The 13,442-nt window shown below is 46.0% G+C and overlaps 1 protein-coding gene across 5 annotated transcripts in view; it reads left to right on the top strand.

Moving 5' to 3' along the window:
- Nucleotides 1–13,442, top strand: part of STARD9 (StAR related lipid transfer domain containing 9) — a 232,345-nt gene that overhangs the window by 101,517 nt on the left and 117,386 nt on the right. For all 5 annotated transcript variants that reach the window (XM_090033337.1, XM_090033336.1, XM_090033335.1 and 2 more), the window contains exons 4-7: nt 3,336–3,452; nt 9,248–9,280; nt 9,379–9,440; nt 10,197–10,309. In XM_090033337.1, the coding sequence (XP_089889463.1) occupies nt 3,336–3,452; nt 9,248–9,280; nt 9,379–9,440; nt 10,197–10,309 (325 nt within the window). The remainder of the gene's footprint in view (nt 1–3,335; nt 3,453–9,247; nt 9,281–9,378; nt 9,441–10,196; nt 10,310–13,442) is intronic.

Raw genomic sequence — 13,442 nt, 5'->3', positions numbered from 1 at the left:
GTATATAAACAGCCTTATTTTCTCCATGAACAGAAAAGATTTTTATGCTTACAGTATTTACTTTGAAAGACTAGAAGAACTGAGCTCATTTCTGCTGTGCTTGAGGGCTTAGCAGCTTACTATACAAGAGGATTCTACATGCCAGTGTATGCTGCAGAGAAGACCTTACTAGTGGTTTTCATAGTGCAATGTGTATTTGAAGCATTGGGAACATGGACAATTGATTTGAGTGCAGCCACATCCTTAAAAGGATAGAGTAAACCAAAATAAGACCCAACCACAAAGTGATCTCTTGCTGTTTTCTGCCATATCCAGCACTTTAAAGATGTTCTAAGCCTTTCCTTAGATGGGACTTGAGTCTCCTGCTGGGACTTAAAGGCAGAGGTTCCTGGCTAGAGGGTCTCAGTTGTCATCTTTGGGATCAGGAAGGAATTTTCCCCCATAGTCAGAGTGATACGGACTGTGGAAGTTCTTGCCTTCCACTATAGTGGGGTGGGTGTGGCCTAGGGATTTAAAAGGTTATAAATGTATTTAAATCATTAATGCATTACAGTTAACATTTAAAACAGGCTACATTGTGTGAATTATTGCATGGTTTACCAGTACTACCCTTTCCAGAGGCAGCCCAGCCTGCTTTTGCATACTGCCTGCCTCTTCCACCAGCAGTTTTGCCTGCATAAATAAAAGTGCTGGGGCTGGGGGAGCCGAGCCAAGCGAGCCTTCTCCCCAGAGGAAGAGAGGCGAGGAAGGGGAGGTAGGACAGGATGTAATGGCCGGCACCAGGAGCGCCTCTTGCCTCTTGCATGTGTCTTGCCCTGTGGCAAGCAGATCTTGTACTGGCTACTCCATAGATATGTGTTACTGGTTAACCAAAATCGTGATCTGGAGTGTTAAAAAAATTCACAGGTAGCATCATCAGGTATTAGCTGATGGGTTGTGACGTGAACACTTCTGCTATGGCCCCCAGCCTAAGCAGCGTGTACCTGCTGGCTGGCATTGCTCCGCCTGATATCAGAAGAGCAGCGGCCAGCAGTACAGAATGATCGAGACAACCTAAAGATATGAGATGCTCATTGTATAACCATCCCACAGGACACAAATGTCTGAAGTCACAGAGGAGCTTCCTCACCAGCACCCAACATCTCAATGTCACACCCAAGGCGATGCAACTACAGATGTGGAATGAGAGGGTGAAGAAAATACCTGACAGTGAAAAAATGTACATTCTAGCAGCTAAGTCCTGACCACCAGGGGCTGACAAATCATGACAAAGGTGGCGATGGCATTGTCTCAATTGCATGTGTACCAGAGTCTGACATTCCAAGGAATTAATGAAGAAATGGGACTATACCATCAGTTCAACCACCTGTTACTATGGCACAAAACCTCAGACTGTGCAACACCTGCTTCAGTGCTTGCTGCTCAAAGGCACATGTACAATGAACAATCTCACAAAGTACAACAAATGAGTACAAGCATGTATAACAAAATGGTCAAATGTGAGGTACAGACATGAGAAGAAGTTTGGTTAAATGGTTAACCATTATAATATATATAATTAGAAGAGTTTAAATGGCTAATTTTAAAAATTATATTTACATCCCTAGTGTGGCCTTCTACCTGAGATCTCTTGCGCATATATTAACACCCTTTTAAGCAGTATGTTGGTCGCTGTGGTTCTCCTGCCTTACCTGTGGCAAGCTAGGGTGTTATGTCTTGCATTGTGTCAGGGTTGGCAATAGCTGAGTAAGAGTTTAGGTTATGGATTTATATAGGATGGTTTGGATAAGGGATGATCCTTCCTCAAGCAGGGGCTGGATTAGATGACCTCTGGTGGTCCCTTTTAGCCCTACTTCTCTACGATTCATTTGCTTTTGGCCCTGTAAATGTTGAAGCCTCACTCCATCAACATCATCATCATCATTCTCTTCCTCACTTCTTAAGAGCCTGTTCATAACCTGGCACTTTATTAGGTTCATTAGGTGTTAGGCCTTGTATAAATTTAAAGCAAAAAGATGTAGTTAGAGAGCTTTTTATCTTAGTTAAAGAACAGGGACAAGATATGGGTACCCAGAAATGGGCTGCACAAGTACGAGAAAGCAGTTTTGGTCTGCACTATAGGCATGGTCTCAGCACATCTACACTATGTCAGTTTTTTTGTTTTTTTGAGAGTAACAAAAGGAGACTTTGGAGAAGAGACTTGAAGGAAGATATTTGTTTGCTTGTTTGATTCATATCTCATCTTCCACAAAAAAGGTCAGGGCATCTTTCAATAAAAACAAGATAAACTATAAAAAACAGATAAAATATTAAAATGAAACAGTAGTGAAACAACTCCACAAACAGTGCTGCAAACAATATCCCCCAAATTAACCCTGTCTGCTAAAACTTTCCCAAATGAAAAGGTCTTCCAAAGCTTCCAGATGTCCAGGCTGGGGCTCTGACTGGTCGCAAGGGAGAGCTCTGTGAGATGTTTACTGGGAATTGCTCCCAAGTGTGAAGGGCAGTGTGGAAGAAGCACAGTCATGTGTTATAAAAAATAAACAGATGAGCAGTTGGCTTGACTGGAGGTGGTGCTTGACATACTGAAAGTGAAAGACGATAGATAGTGTGAGAACAGGCCATGGAGGATCCTGACAGTGAATTTAAGTAGCATAAAGGAGAAGGCAGAGCAAGTAGAAGGAGGCAAAATAGAGAGAAAACACTATTAAAACTTTCGGCAAGCACAACATAATTTTTTTTCAGGATATTTACACTTGTTCTCTTCTTTTATGAACAGATATTTAGCAGTTCAGATAAAGAAAATTAAGAAGTTACCTTGACTAGAAGTTAGCCAAGGTGCCTATGGTGTAGAAAATGTAAACTGAGATTCTGTTTTCTCTACCTCATCCCAAAAGGAGACAACATCCAATGGACCTGAAAAAATAGCAAATTCTAATTGATAAAAGAAAATATTTTTTAACTCACAGAGCAATAGAGAATATGGATACTAGACTAAATTAGCCAAATATCTGATGCAAGATGACAATTCGTAGGGAAAATTGAGACAGGCTAGTCTGCTTACTGTTTAATGTCCCAGTGAGTTTGTTAAATTTTCTGTATTGTGTCACGATGTTGAGTACTGTCCATACAATTTGATTCTCTGTTTTGTGCATCGTCAGTAATTATCTTGTTGAATTTCCATTATTTTAGGTTCTATGAAAATAGTTAACTGACAAATGGCAATGCTTAACTTTGTGCAGTTGTGAAAAATAATGGAAAGATTTGCAAATGACTCTGGGTATTTGGGGACAAGAATTTGTACATGAAATGCATGTTCTGTTTCACTGTTCCAGGTATTCCAGGACCTTGGCACATCGGTACTCTCTGGGGCCTTTAAGGGATATAACATCTGCCTCTTTGCATATGGACAGACGGGTTCAGGAAAGACATACACAATGATGGGAACTCCAGTGAGTTACAGCATCCAGTCCATTCTCTTGCTCTTTTTCAGAAAAGAAAATCTGTTTAGTAAAATTTTAAATTCATAGTTAATGCCCCAGTTAAGCAAATTATTTGCCATGTTTTACTTAGGTATATCCTTGCATAAAGTTAAGTACTTGCTTAAGTCCATACCTGAATGATATAACAACAGCTACGATTCTAAGTATGTGGTTTAGTAAAAATGTTTCCTCTGGGTGACCTTAGTCCTTTTATTTTATAGAAGTGATTTATCTGTTTTGCTGAAAATATTCCATACCCTGAACTTCTAGTTATTTGTAGCAACTACCTTGTAACACCACAAAACAATGTTATCTCTCTTGCTTTGACAGTCAAACCCATGTTGAAGGTAAATTATTTTCACAAAAGAAAAAAAGTATATAATTCTTTAGGCCATCTTTCAGCTTTAAATTAGTAGTCCAGCCATGGGAACATGACACTCAGTGGAGGCTGGCAAACCTACTTGAGACCCTGAAAAAGTTAGATTAACCTGAGTCTCCATGCGATTGCAGCTGGATTGCTGCCAAATGTCCGTGCTATCTCTCACTTGTTTACACCATGATGGTCAAACTCCAGCCCATAGGCCACAGTTATTGGGCCACATTGTCTGGAGTGTGGGGATCCCCATGGGTCTGGATGTTTGGTGGCAGGGGAGTAGTAACATTGGTTGTTGCTCCTTGTGTGCACTAGGTCATCTAGCCATGGGGGGTCAGCACAATCTGGTAGGTACATGGCTGCATCTGGCATGCAAGGTTGGGTCAGTGCATGGCTAGACTCAGTGTGTGGGGTCTTTTTGGGATCTGGCATGAAGAATCAGGCTGGTGTGCAAGTGGATCTGGTGTGCAGGGTCAGGATAGTATGTGGCCAGATCCAATACACAGCTGGATCCTGTGTGAGGGATTGCTCCTGTGTGCTGACCCCATTCATGGGATCTGGTTTATGGACTAGCCCCACCCAACTTATCCAGCCACAGGGTTGGAGGGTTGAGAACCACTGGTCTATGCTCCACTGCAGTCACAATGATAATTGTAGTGTAGACATGACAAGTGGAGGTATTTCAGCTTTACAAGATACACAAGATACACAAGATGATATCCAGAGTGGGTAACACTGGTATCAGAGTACTCACAGATACAGCCCCCATTCTATCTATAGAACATGTCTTGGCTTCAGCGGATTCTGCCGGAGGTAAGCGGGCTCGTGGTGGGAAGGGGTTAACTCCTTGCTCCCTGGGAGGAGGCCGCTGCCTGGTGCCGGGCCGGGTCAAGCCCCCGCCCAGGACCCTACTTGGCCCAGCCCCCCAGGGAGCCCCACGACCAGGCTGCGTAAACAGGCACTCGAGTTAGCGTGGAGTTCGCGCAGGACAGGGCGTGGGAGGGCACGAGACCCTGCCTGCGACCCCCCAGAGTAGTCAGCCCCAGCCGTAGCCAGCCTACCAGAGGCATGACACAGATGGGCACGCGCCACACCCTGAGGGTCCCCTCGGGCTCTGCGGCCCCGCCATTGGGCACCTCAGAGACGGCCACCCAGACGGAGCCCATGGTTCTGGGCTCCACGCAGACGGAGCCCCTGGCTCTTGGCTGCAGGGGCTGCCTGTCCCTTTTTCAGGCTCCGGGGCCCGGGAGCATGGCCACCTCCCCTTGCGGGGTCTGCTCCCTACTGGGGTCTCTGGCGCGCCAGCTGGAGGAGCTCCAGGCCACAGTCCAGAGACTGCGTGCCATCAGGGACTGTGAGCAGGAGATAGACTCCTACTGCCAGGCCCTTCTCCCCCAGGAGCCGCAGGGGAGAGCACCGTCTCCCTCCATGACTAAGGAGGACTCTGGGACCTCCCGCTCTGCCCAGTCAGGGGCATGGACCAAGGTGGTCAAGGGCCCTAAGGCCCGCCGCACCAAGGCCCCTCCCTTGCCGGAACTTAGCAACAGGTTTGCACCTCTTGCAGCCCCAGCAGAGCCTGCTCAGTTGCCAGCTCCTGCAGGCAACCCAGGCTCAACCACAGCTACTGGCCCTGCTCTCCCCAAGTCAAAGCGAAAGGTGTTTCTTGTGGGAGACTCCATGCTGTGGGGCACTGAGGGGGCAATCTGCCGCCCCGACCCCTTAGCCCAGGAAGTCTGCTGCTTCCCGGGGGCCCGCATCCGAGACATTGCGGAGAGGATCCTGCAGCTCCTCCGGCCCACAGACCACTACCCCATGCTCCTTATTCACGTGGGCACCAATGACACGGTTCGGAGCACCCCCCGCCAGGTCATGAGGCGCTACAGGGAGTTGGGAGCGGGGCTTAGGGGTCTGGGAGCTCAGGTGGTGTTTTCATCAATCCTCCCAGTCTCGGGCTATGGGCTGAGGAGGGAGAGGAGGATCCACACAGTGAACCAAAGACTGCGGTGCTGGTGTCATCGGGAAGGCTTTGGCTTCCATGACCACAGCCTGCTCTTTGGCGAGAGAGGCAGCGAGCTGCTGGGAAGAGATGGCCTCCACCTCTCTCCCCTGGGGAGGAGGCTCTTCTCAGCCAGGCTGGCTGACCTGCTCCACCGGGCTTTAAACAGCCCGCTGGGGGATGGGGGGACTAGTGCCACTGCTGGCCCGCTGAGCGACCCTTGCAAAGCCAGCAGACCAAGGCACTTAAGGGAGCCCACCCCTGCCCCAGCCCCAGCCCTGGCACAATCTGTGGGCAAGGCAAGAGCCCCTCAGGGCACACTTGCCTGCCTGTACACTAATGCCAGGAGCCTGGGTAACAAGCAGGAGGAGCTTGTCCTCCTGCTCAGTGCAAAGAATTATGACGTCATTGGGATAACGGAGACCTGGTGGGACTCCACCCATGACTGGACCATGGGTATAGAAGGCTATACCCTGTACAGGAGGGATCGTGTTGACAAAAAGGGCAGGGGTGTAGCTCTCTATGTGAAGGAAAGCTACATGTCCCTGCAAGCTGATGTTGGCGACCGGCATGGACAGCTAGAGACCCTCTGGGTAAAAATTCGTGGGAAAAATGGCACAGGGGACACAACGGTGGGAGTCTACTACAGACCTCCCACTCAAAGTCCCAAGCTTGACCAGGAGTTCGCCCGGGAACTGACTGAGGCCGCTTGCTCCAGGACCTTGGTTGTCATGGGTGACTTCAATTACCCGGACATCTCCTGGGAAGATCACTCAGCAAAATCCAAGCGGTTGCAAAGCTTTCTCTCGTGCGTGGATGACCTCTACCTGACTCAAGAAGTCTATGGGCCAACGAGAGGCAAAGTGCTGCTCGACCTGGTACTGGCTACGGGGGACAACCTAATCGGCGACCTAGTGATCGATGGGAAGCTGGGTGACAGCGACCACGAGCTGATCACCTTCACCATCCGCCGTAAAGCTGGCAAGTCAGTCAGCAACACAGAAGTCCTTGACTTCAGAAAAGCCGACTTTGACAAGCTCAAGAGGCTTGTCGGTCAGGCCCTCAGGGACTGTGACCCCAGGGAGATGGGAGTTCAAGAAGAGTGGTTGCTTCTCAAGGAAGCGATCCTCAATGCACAAGCTAAATGTATTCCAAGATGGAGGAAAGGCAGCAAGAAGGCACAGCAGCCCTCCTGGCTCTCTAGGGATCTAGCAGACCTCCTGCGGCTAAAAATGAAGGCCTACAAAGGATGGAGGATGGGATTCACCTCCAAGGCGGATTATTCTGCACTGGTCCGGTCCTGCACGTAGCAAACCAGGAAAGCCAAGGCTGCAACTGAACTCCAACTAGCTTCAAGCATCAAGGACAACAAAAAGTCCTTTTTCAGATATGTGGGGAGCCGGAGGAAAAGCAAGGGCAACGTTGGGCCCCTGCTAAACCAGATGGGGCAACTGACAGCTGACGCCCAGGAAAAAGCCAACCTGTTAAATAGGTACTTTGTGTCAGTCTTTCATCAGTCCCATGGGACGCCCATGCCTGCTATAGGACAGGGAGATCCAGGTGATGGGGATCCCCTACCCTCCATAAATGCTGACCTCGTGAAGGAACACCTTGAGAAGCTGGATACCTTCAAGTCAGCTGGCCCTGACAATCTGCACCCCAGGGTACTCAAGGAGCTGGCGAGCGTCATAGCCCAGCCCCTGGCACGGATCTTTGAAAACTCCTGGCGCTCTGGTGTAGTGCCCGAAGACTGGAAGAAGGCCAATGTGGTGCCGATCTTCAAGAAAGGGAGGAGAGTGGATCCGGCTAACTACAGGCCCATTAGCCTGACTTCTATCCTGGGGAAGAGCTTAGAAAAGTTTCTTAAGGAGGCCATCCTTGATAGACTGGCCCAGGCTAATAGTCTAAGGGATAGCCAGCACGGGTTTGTTGCGGGTAGGTCTTGTTTGACCAATCTCATTTCCTTCTATGACCAGGTGACCTATCACCTGGACAAAGGAGAAGAGATTGATGTCATATATCTTGACTTCAAAAAAGCCTTTGATCTGGTATCCCACGATCACCTCTTGGCCAAACTGCCCAGTTGTGGCCTTGGCTCCACCACGATCCGCTGACTGGGAAACTGGCTCTGTGGTCGGACCCAGAGGGTTGTAATCGATGGCAGTCACTCATCGTGGTGCCCTGTGACCAGTGGGGTCCCTCAAGGCTCCGTCCTGGGACCCATACTGTTGAACATCTTCATTAATGATGTGGACATTGGAGTCAGGAGTGGACTGGCCAAGTTTGCCGATGACACCAAACTTTGGGTAAAGCATCCACGCTAGAAGATAGGCGGGTGATCCAGGCTGACCTGGACAAGCTCAGCAAATGGGCGGACGAGAACCTGATGGTGTTTAACACCGAAAAATGCAAGGTTCTCTACCTTGGGAGGAAAAACCTGCAGCATCCTTATAGGCTCGGCAGTGCTACGTTGGATAGCACTACAGAAGAAAGAGACTTGGGGGTCATCATTGACCACAAGATGAACATGAGCCTCCAATGCGATGCTGCGGCTAGTAAAGCGACCAAAACGCTGGCTTGCATCCATAGATGCTTCTCGAGCAAATCCCGGGACGTCATTCTCCCCTTGTACTCGGCCTTGGTGAGGCCGCAGCTGGAGTACTGCATCCAGTTTTGGGCTCCACAATTCAAAAAGGATGTGGAGAAGCTTGAGAGAGTCCAGAGGAGAGCCACGCACATGATCAGAGGTCAGGAAAACAGATCTTACGATGACGGGCTGAGAGCCACGGGACTCTTTTGCCTGGAAAGGCGCAGGCTCAGGGATGATCTGATGGCCACCTATAAGTTTATCAGGGGTGACCACCAGTTTCTGGGGGAACGTTTGTTCACCAGAGTGCCCCAAGGGATGACGAGGTTGAACGGTCACAAACTCCTGCAAGACCGTTTCAGGCTGGACATAAGGAAGAATTTCTTTACTGTCCGAGCCCCCAAGGTCTGGAACAGTCTGCCAGCGGAGGTGGTTCAAGCACCTACATTGAACACCTTCAAGAGTAAATTGGATGCTTGTCTTGCTGGGATCCTATGACCCCAGCTGACTTCCTGCCCTTTGGGCAGGGGGCTGGACTCAATGATCTCCCACGGTCCCTTCCAGCCCTAATGTCTATGAAATCTATGGATTCCTTTGAGAGGTGGTGTGGCTGGCAGCGCTGTAAACTGTCACTTATCCAGCTCTGAGAATGTTCCAAGGTGGTGAGTTGTTTGACCTTCTCCATGATTACTGCTTTTGTATTGCTCCATTCCCTGTAGTTTTTCCTACACTTATTTAAATTACCCTTTACAGGAAAACCTGGGACTGCAATCATAACATATAATTTTTTTGTTTTGTTTTCCTAAAAGGCATCCATTGGGCTGACACCTCGTATATGTGAGGTATTTAGTTCTTTTACTAACTTGCATTTGTTTAATCTGTTTTTTAAATGGGGGGGAAGAGGGGTTTCTCATTTTAAAAGATCTTTTGGTTCTTGCAGGGCCTTTTTTCAAGAGAGGATGATTATTCAGAACAGCCAGCATCTTGCAGAGTAGAAGTCAGGTAGGAGAGTCACTGATTTTAGCTATATGTACTAAAATGTTTTCTAAAGTTTGTTTCTATAGGCCAACATATTTGATCCTTTTTTCTCTGGAATGTCAGCCATTTGGGGTGGAAAATCAAATTGGCAGATACGTTCCATCTCACAAAGTTGTTCTATATTCAGATCCAGTTCATGCAGATGCACCACAGCTTGATCTGGTGCTCAGAGTGCTCCATAGCTAGATCCAGTGTGTGAGGTCAGACAGGTACACAGGGTTGCTTGGTGGCCACATCTGGCATGCAGGGCTGGGTCAGCACATGTGGTTGTTGTGCACTTAGGTCTGGCATGTGGGGCCAAGCTGGTGCATCAAATCATACCTACAGACCAACCCTATGTGCTGACCCTATGCAGGATCTGGCCTGTGGACCAGCTTCGTGTCACTCATCTGACCTACGGGGCTGGAAGGTTAAGCACCACTGCTTTAGCATGTCAACAGTCTTTATAAACAGCTAGCAGCTGTGGGTAATTTTTTCTCCTGCTTCTTGGCAATCGATGGCTTCTCAGCTCCTTTTTAAATGTCTGTGCAACATGTAAGAAAACATGATGAGAGGGGCAATGAAGAGGAATGCTTTAATTTTTTTTTAACAGGAAATGTCCCTGCCAGGGCTGCAAGCTGCAAGTGCAAATTTTCATTGTCCAAGGAACAGTTAGTGATTTTTTTTTTTAAATAGCAGGTGGCAGAAAGATGACATATTCTTCCTCCTCTTTTTCTTCAGTTTCCTTGAAATCTATAATGAGCGTGTCCGAGATCTGTTAAAGCAGTCTGACCACAAGAAACCTTATACGCTTCGTGTCCGAGAGCACCCTGAGACAGGTCCATATGTGCAAGGTGAGACAGAATTTCAGTTTGGATTACAAATGAATGCACACATATCCATTATATTTGTTCAGTTGCATTTCCAGCATGATCTTTGTCATTCCCATTGTTTTCCCAATCTTAAGAGGCTAATATGAAACAGTTTGAGGGATTCAAAATGCTCCCAGCAAGATATATGAAATCCAATAATTCTTAACAGAAAATATGAAATTCTAGCAGAAGGACTTGCTTTATGTGTGTAATTTGAATGCATTTAATAAAACATAGAATAAAATATTTCCTGTACTGGATCAAGCCACTGATTTTTTTTGAGCCTGATAATCTGCTTCCCACAGCAGCTGCAAATCAATGTTTCCTTAGAAGATAAAATAATAATGGTCTTGACTCACACTAGGTAGATAGAGATTTCTTTGCAACACACTGAAAGAAATAGGAAGAATGCCTTTCTTGAAACTGACATGGCCGTTTAGTTGACTTCTATTTGCAAAATCTGAGAAGGTTCAGATTTGCATGTTGATTGCAGACATTTTGGTCTGCTTACTTTAATTTACTTTTTCAGAAATCTACTCTGATCAGTAAGGTCATGGACATCATTTACACTTTTCATTTTGTGACCGGCCTGATCTGTACCTGGTATAGGTCTAGGCCAGAGGAGCAGAGGTGCATTAGGTGTCATCAGACGAAAGATCTTACCATATTAAATCATACCTGCTACAACAACCAAATGTATAGGGGGCTTGGCTTTTAGATCATAAGAGAAGGAGGTTAAATCATAGGAAATAGTAGTAAAGTTAAGGTCTGTATCAGATTCCTAATTTCATATTATTAGCCCTTGACTCTTTTTTGAACTACAATTCTCTAATTTCCTGATTTTCAGATGCATGTGTTCATTTCAGTAGAACTTGAACATTAAACTTAGAACTTTGCAGTTTCCAGACTTAGATCTACTGTATTTTCAGCACATCTAACCCACACCTCCCCCCAAAACCAGCTAGTGGAAATAGGGGTGTACATTATATGTAAAATACATGTCCCCGTGGGTCTGGAAATTTGGTGTCATGGGAGCAGTGGCAGTGTTAATTGCCATAGTTCTGGGAACCATGATAATTAATACTCACTGTTTCCCCAGCACCAAATTTCTGGATCTGAGGGAGTCTCCCAGCCAGATGACCTGGCCTCATATACTGCATCATGCTGGCATGTGAGGTTGGTCCATAGCTGGAATTGGTGTGCTTGATCAGACTGGACGTCAGGTCAGACCTGATGCAGCATGTTGGACCTGGTGCACAATCCTGGACCTAGCATGCTAGGTTTGTCCATGGGCCCCATCCAGCTCACAGGACTGGCTGCAGGCTCAGCTCCCTAGCTGCTGCTGCTTAGTTAATACAAGAAAGATTTTTTCCCCTTCATGCTGCCTTTCAAAAACAGGGTGCATATTATATAAGGGGGATGTGATGTATGCAAGAAAAAATATGGTATTTAAAAAAAAATCTACTGGAATTTTGTTTGCATTCTTTTTTTTAATTATCTTTTTATAGTCCTCATCATTCTACTTACAATCTTTTCCCCTCTGAATTCTTCCTGCCATTTGTTGTCTTTACTTCCCTTTTGCCTCTGCCTGAGCTTCAGAAGCATTACATAAATACCAATTGCTGCTGTGTGATTTTGTTGATAGTATGCTATGCGGAGTTTGTCCTGTACAGAGCCAAAGAATCTACTTGGTGACTGACAGAAAATAAAATAATTCCTACAGAATCAATATGCTACTAGCAGTAGCAGTAACCAAGTGATTTTTAAGGCTGTATAAAGCATCTTACTGGTGCGGAATAGGGAAAGAGACCTTTCCAGAGTAATGCAGACTTTAAAAATGGGTCTTGTTTGTTTGGAAAGTAAATATTCCCATTTCCTTTTTAATGTGTTACTAACCACTATGTCTCCACAGTGGGCAAAACTCCAAATTGCCTTTGGAATTACTGATGCTGCCAACTCTTGGCTGATCACCAAGTGGTTTGTAATATACTCGATACCTGGGAAGTACTCCTTTTAATGTGTGAAATGCACATAAGAGAAGTGTATTGCTTCTGTCATTAGATCAAATACTAATTTGCTCTGGCTTTAAATGTAGGCCTTTGTCTCCACTGATTTTGTAAATTTCTTTTTTCTCCAAGCCTTCCTTTCTTCTGACTCCTTATCATTATCATGCCACTTAATTTTATGCATGATTTTTTTAAGCAGGTGGGAAATGAAAATGGAAAATCAAGCTAAATGCGTTGTCTTTTTAAAATAGTTGGATACATTGAAACCCATTAATAATGTTTGTAGTCAATTATATTAGCTGTACAAGCTAATATAATAATAGTTTATAACACTTTTCCTTCAAGAATCTCAAGATGCATTACAAACAATAAGTAAGTCTCACAAGTTCAGTGCAAAACAGGTATGTTATTCACAATTTAAGGGTAATTAAACTGAAGCAAAGAGGTGCTCGATGACTTGCCCATGGTCCTACAGCAAGGCAGTGATGGAGCGAAAAACATAATCCTGGTATCCTGATTCCTGCTTCTCCCACTAACCACTATTTACATATCAGTTACTGATAATTTCACAGATTTCATAGACATCAGGTCTGGAAGGGACCTCGGGAGATCATCGAGTCCAGCCCCCATAATGATCAGTTTTTATATATCAGAACATGAACTAGTCACCTTGGAGCCAGAGAGGAGATTTCAGACATGCCTTCCCACGCACATTTGGCTAGGTGACGTTCTGGTCATGCCTTTCTATAGAATCAGCACCTGGAGTGTAAATAAAAAAGAACTGATAGGCTGATCCTTTAAAAAAATGAAAACATGAACGTTTGGTCTTCATCATGGTTCTTTGTCTCCTGCTGCTGCTTTTCTGGAATCCTTACTATAACTCTTGCCCAGACCCTGGTCACTGCAAAACTCTACTAGCAAATACTATTTACTTCCTCGAGATCATTTCCCACACTGAAATACAGCTTGCTGCTGCTTTTTCTGCCAGTAGGCTTCCCTCAAACCTGCATATCTAAAGTTCTTGGTTTCACTGATTCCAGAGTTTCCTTGATCTGGGTGAAAACAAGTCACAGTTGGGACCTAAGTCTCTTAATGTGTCACTGTAGTAG

Source organism: Crocodylus siamensis, chromosome 2 (assembly GCF_052110815.1).
Source record: "Crocodylus siamensis isolate JL-2025a chromosome 2, ASM5211081v1, whole genome shotgun sequence".
Classification (NCBI taxonomy): Eukaryota; Metazoa; Chordata; order Crocodylia; family Crocodylidae; genus Crocodylus; species Crocodylus siamensis.
The sequence above is the reverse complement of the archived record's forward strand: the minus strand, read 5'-3'. Positions and strand labels throughout refer to the sequence as shown.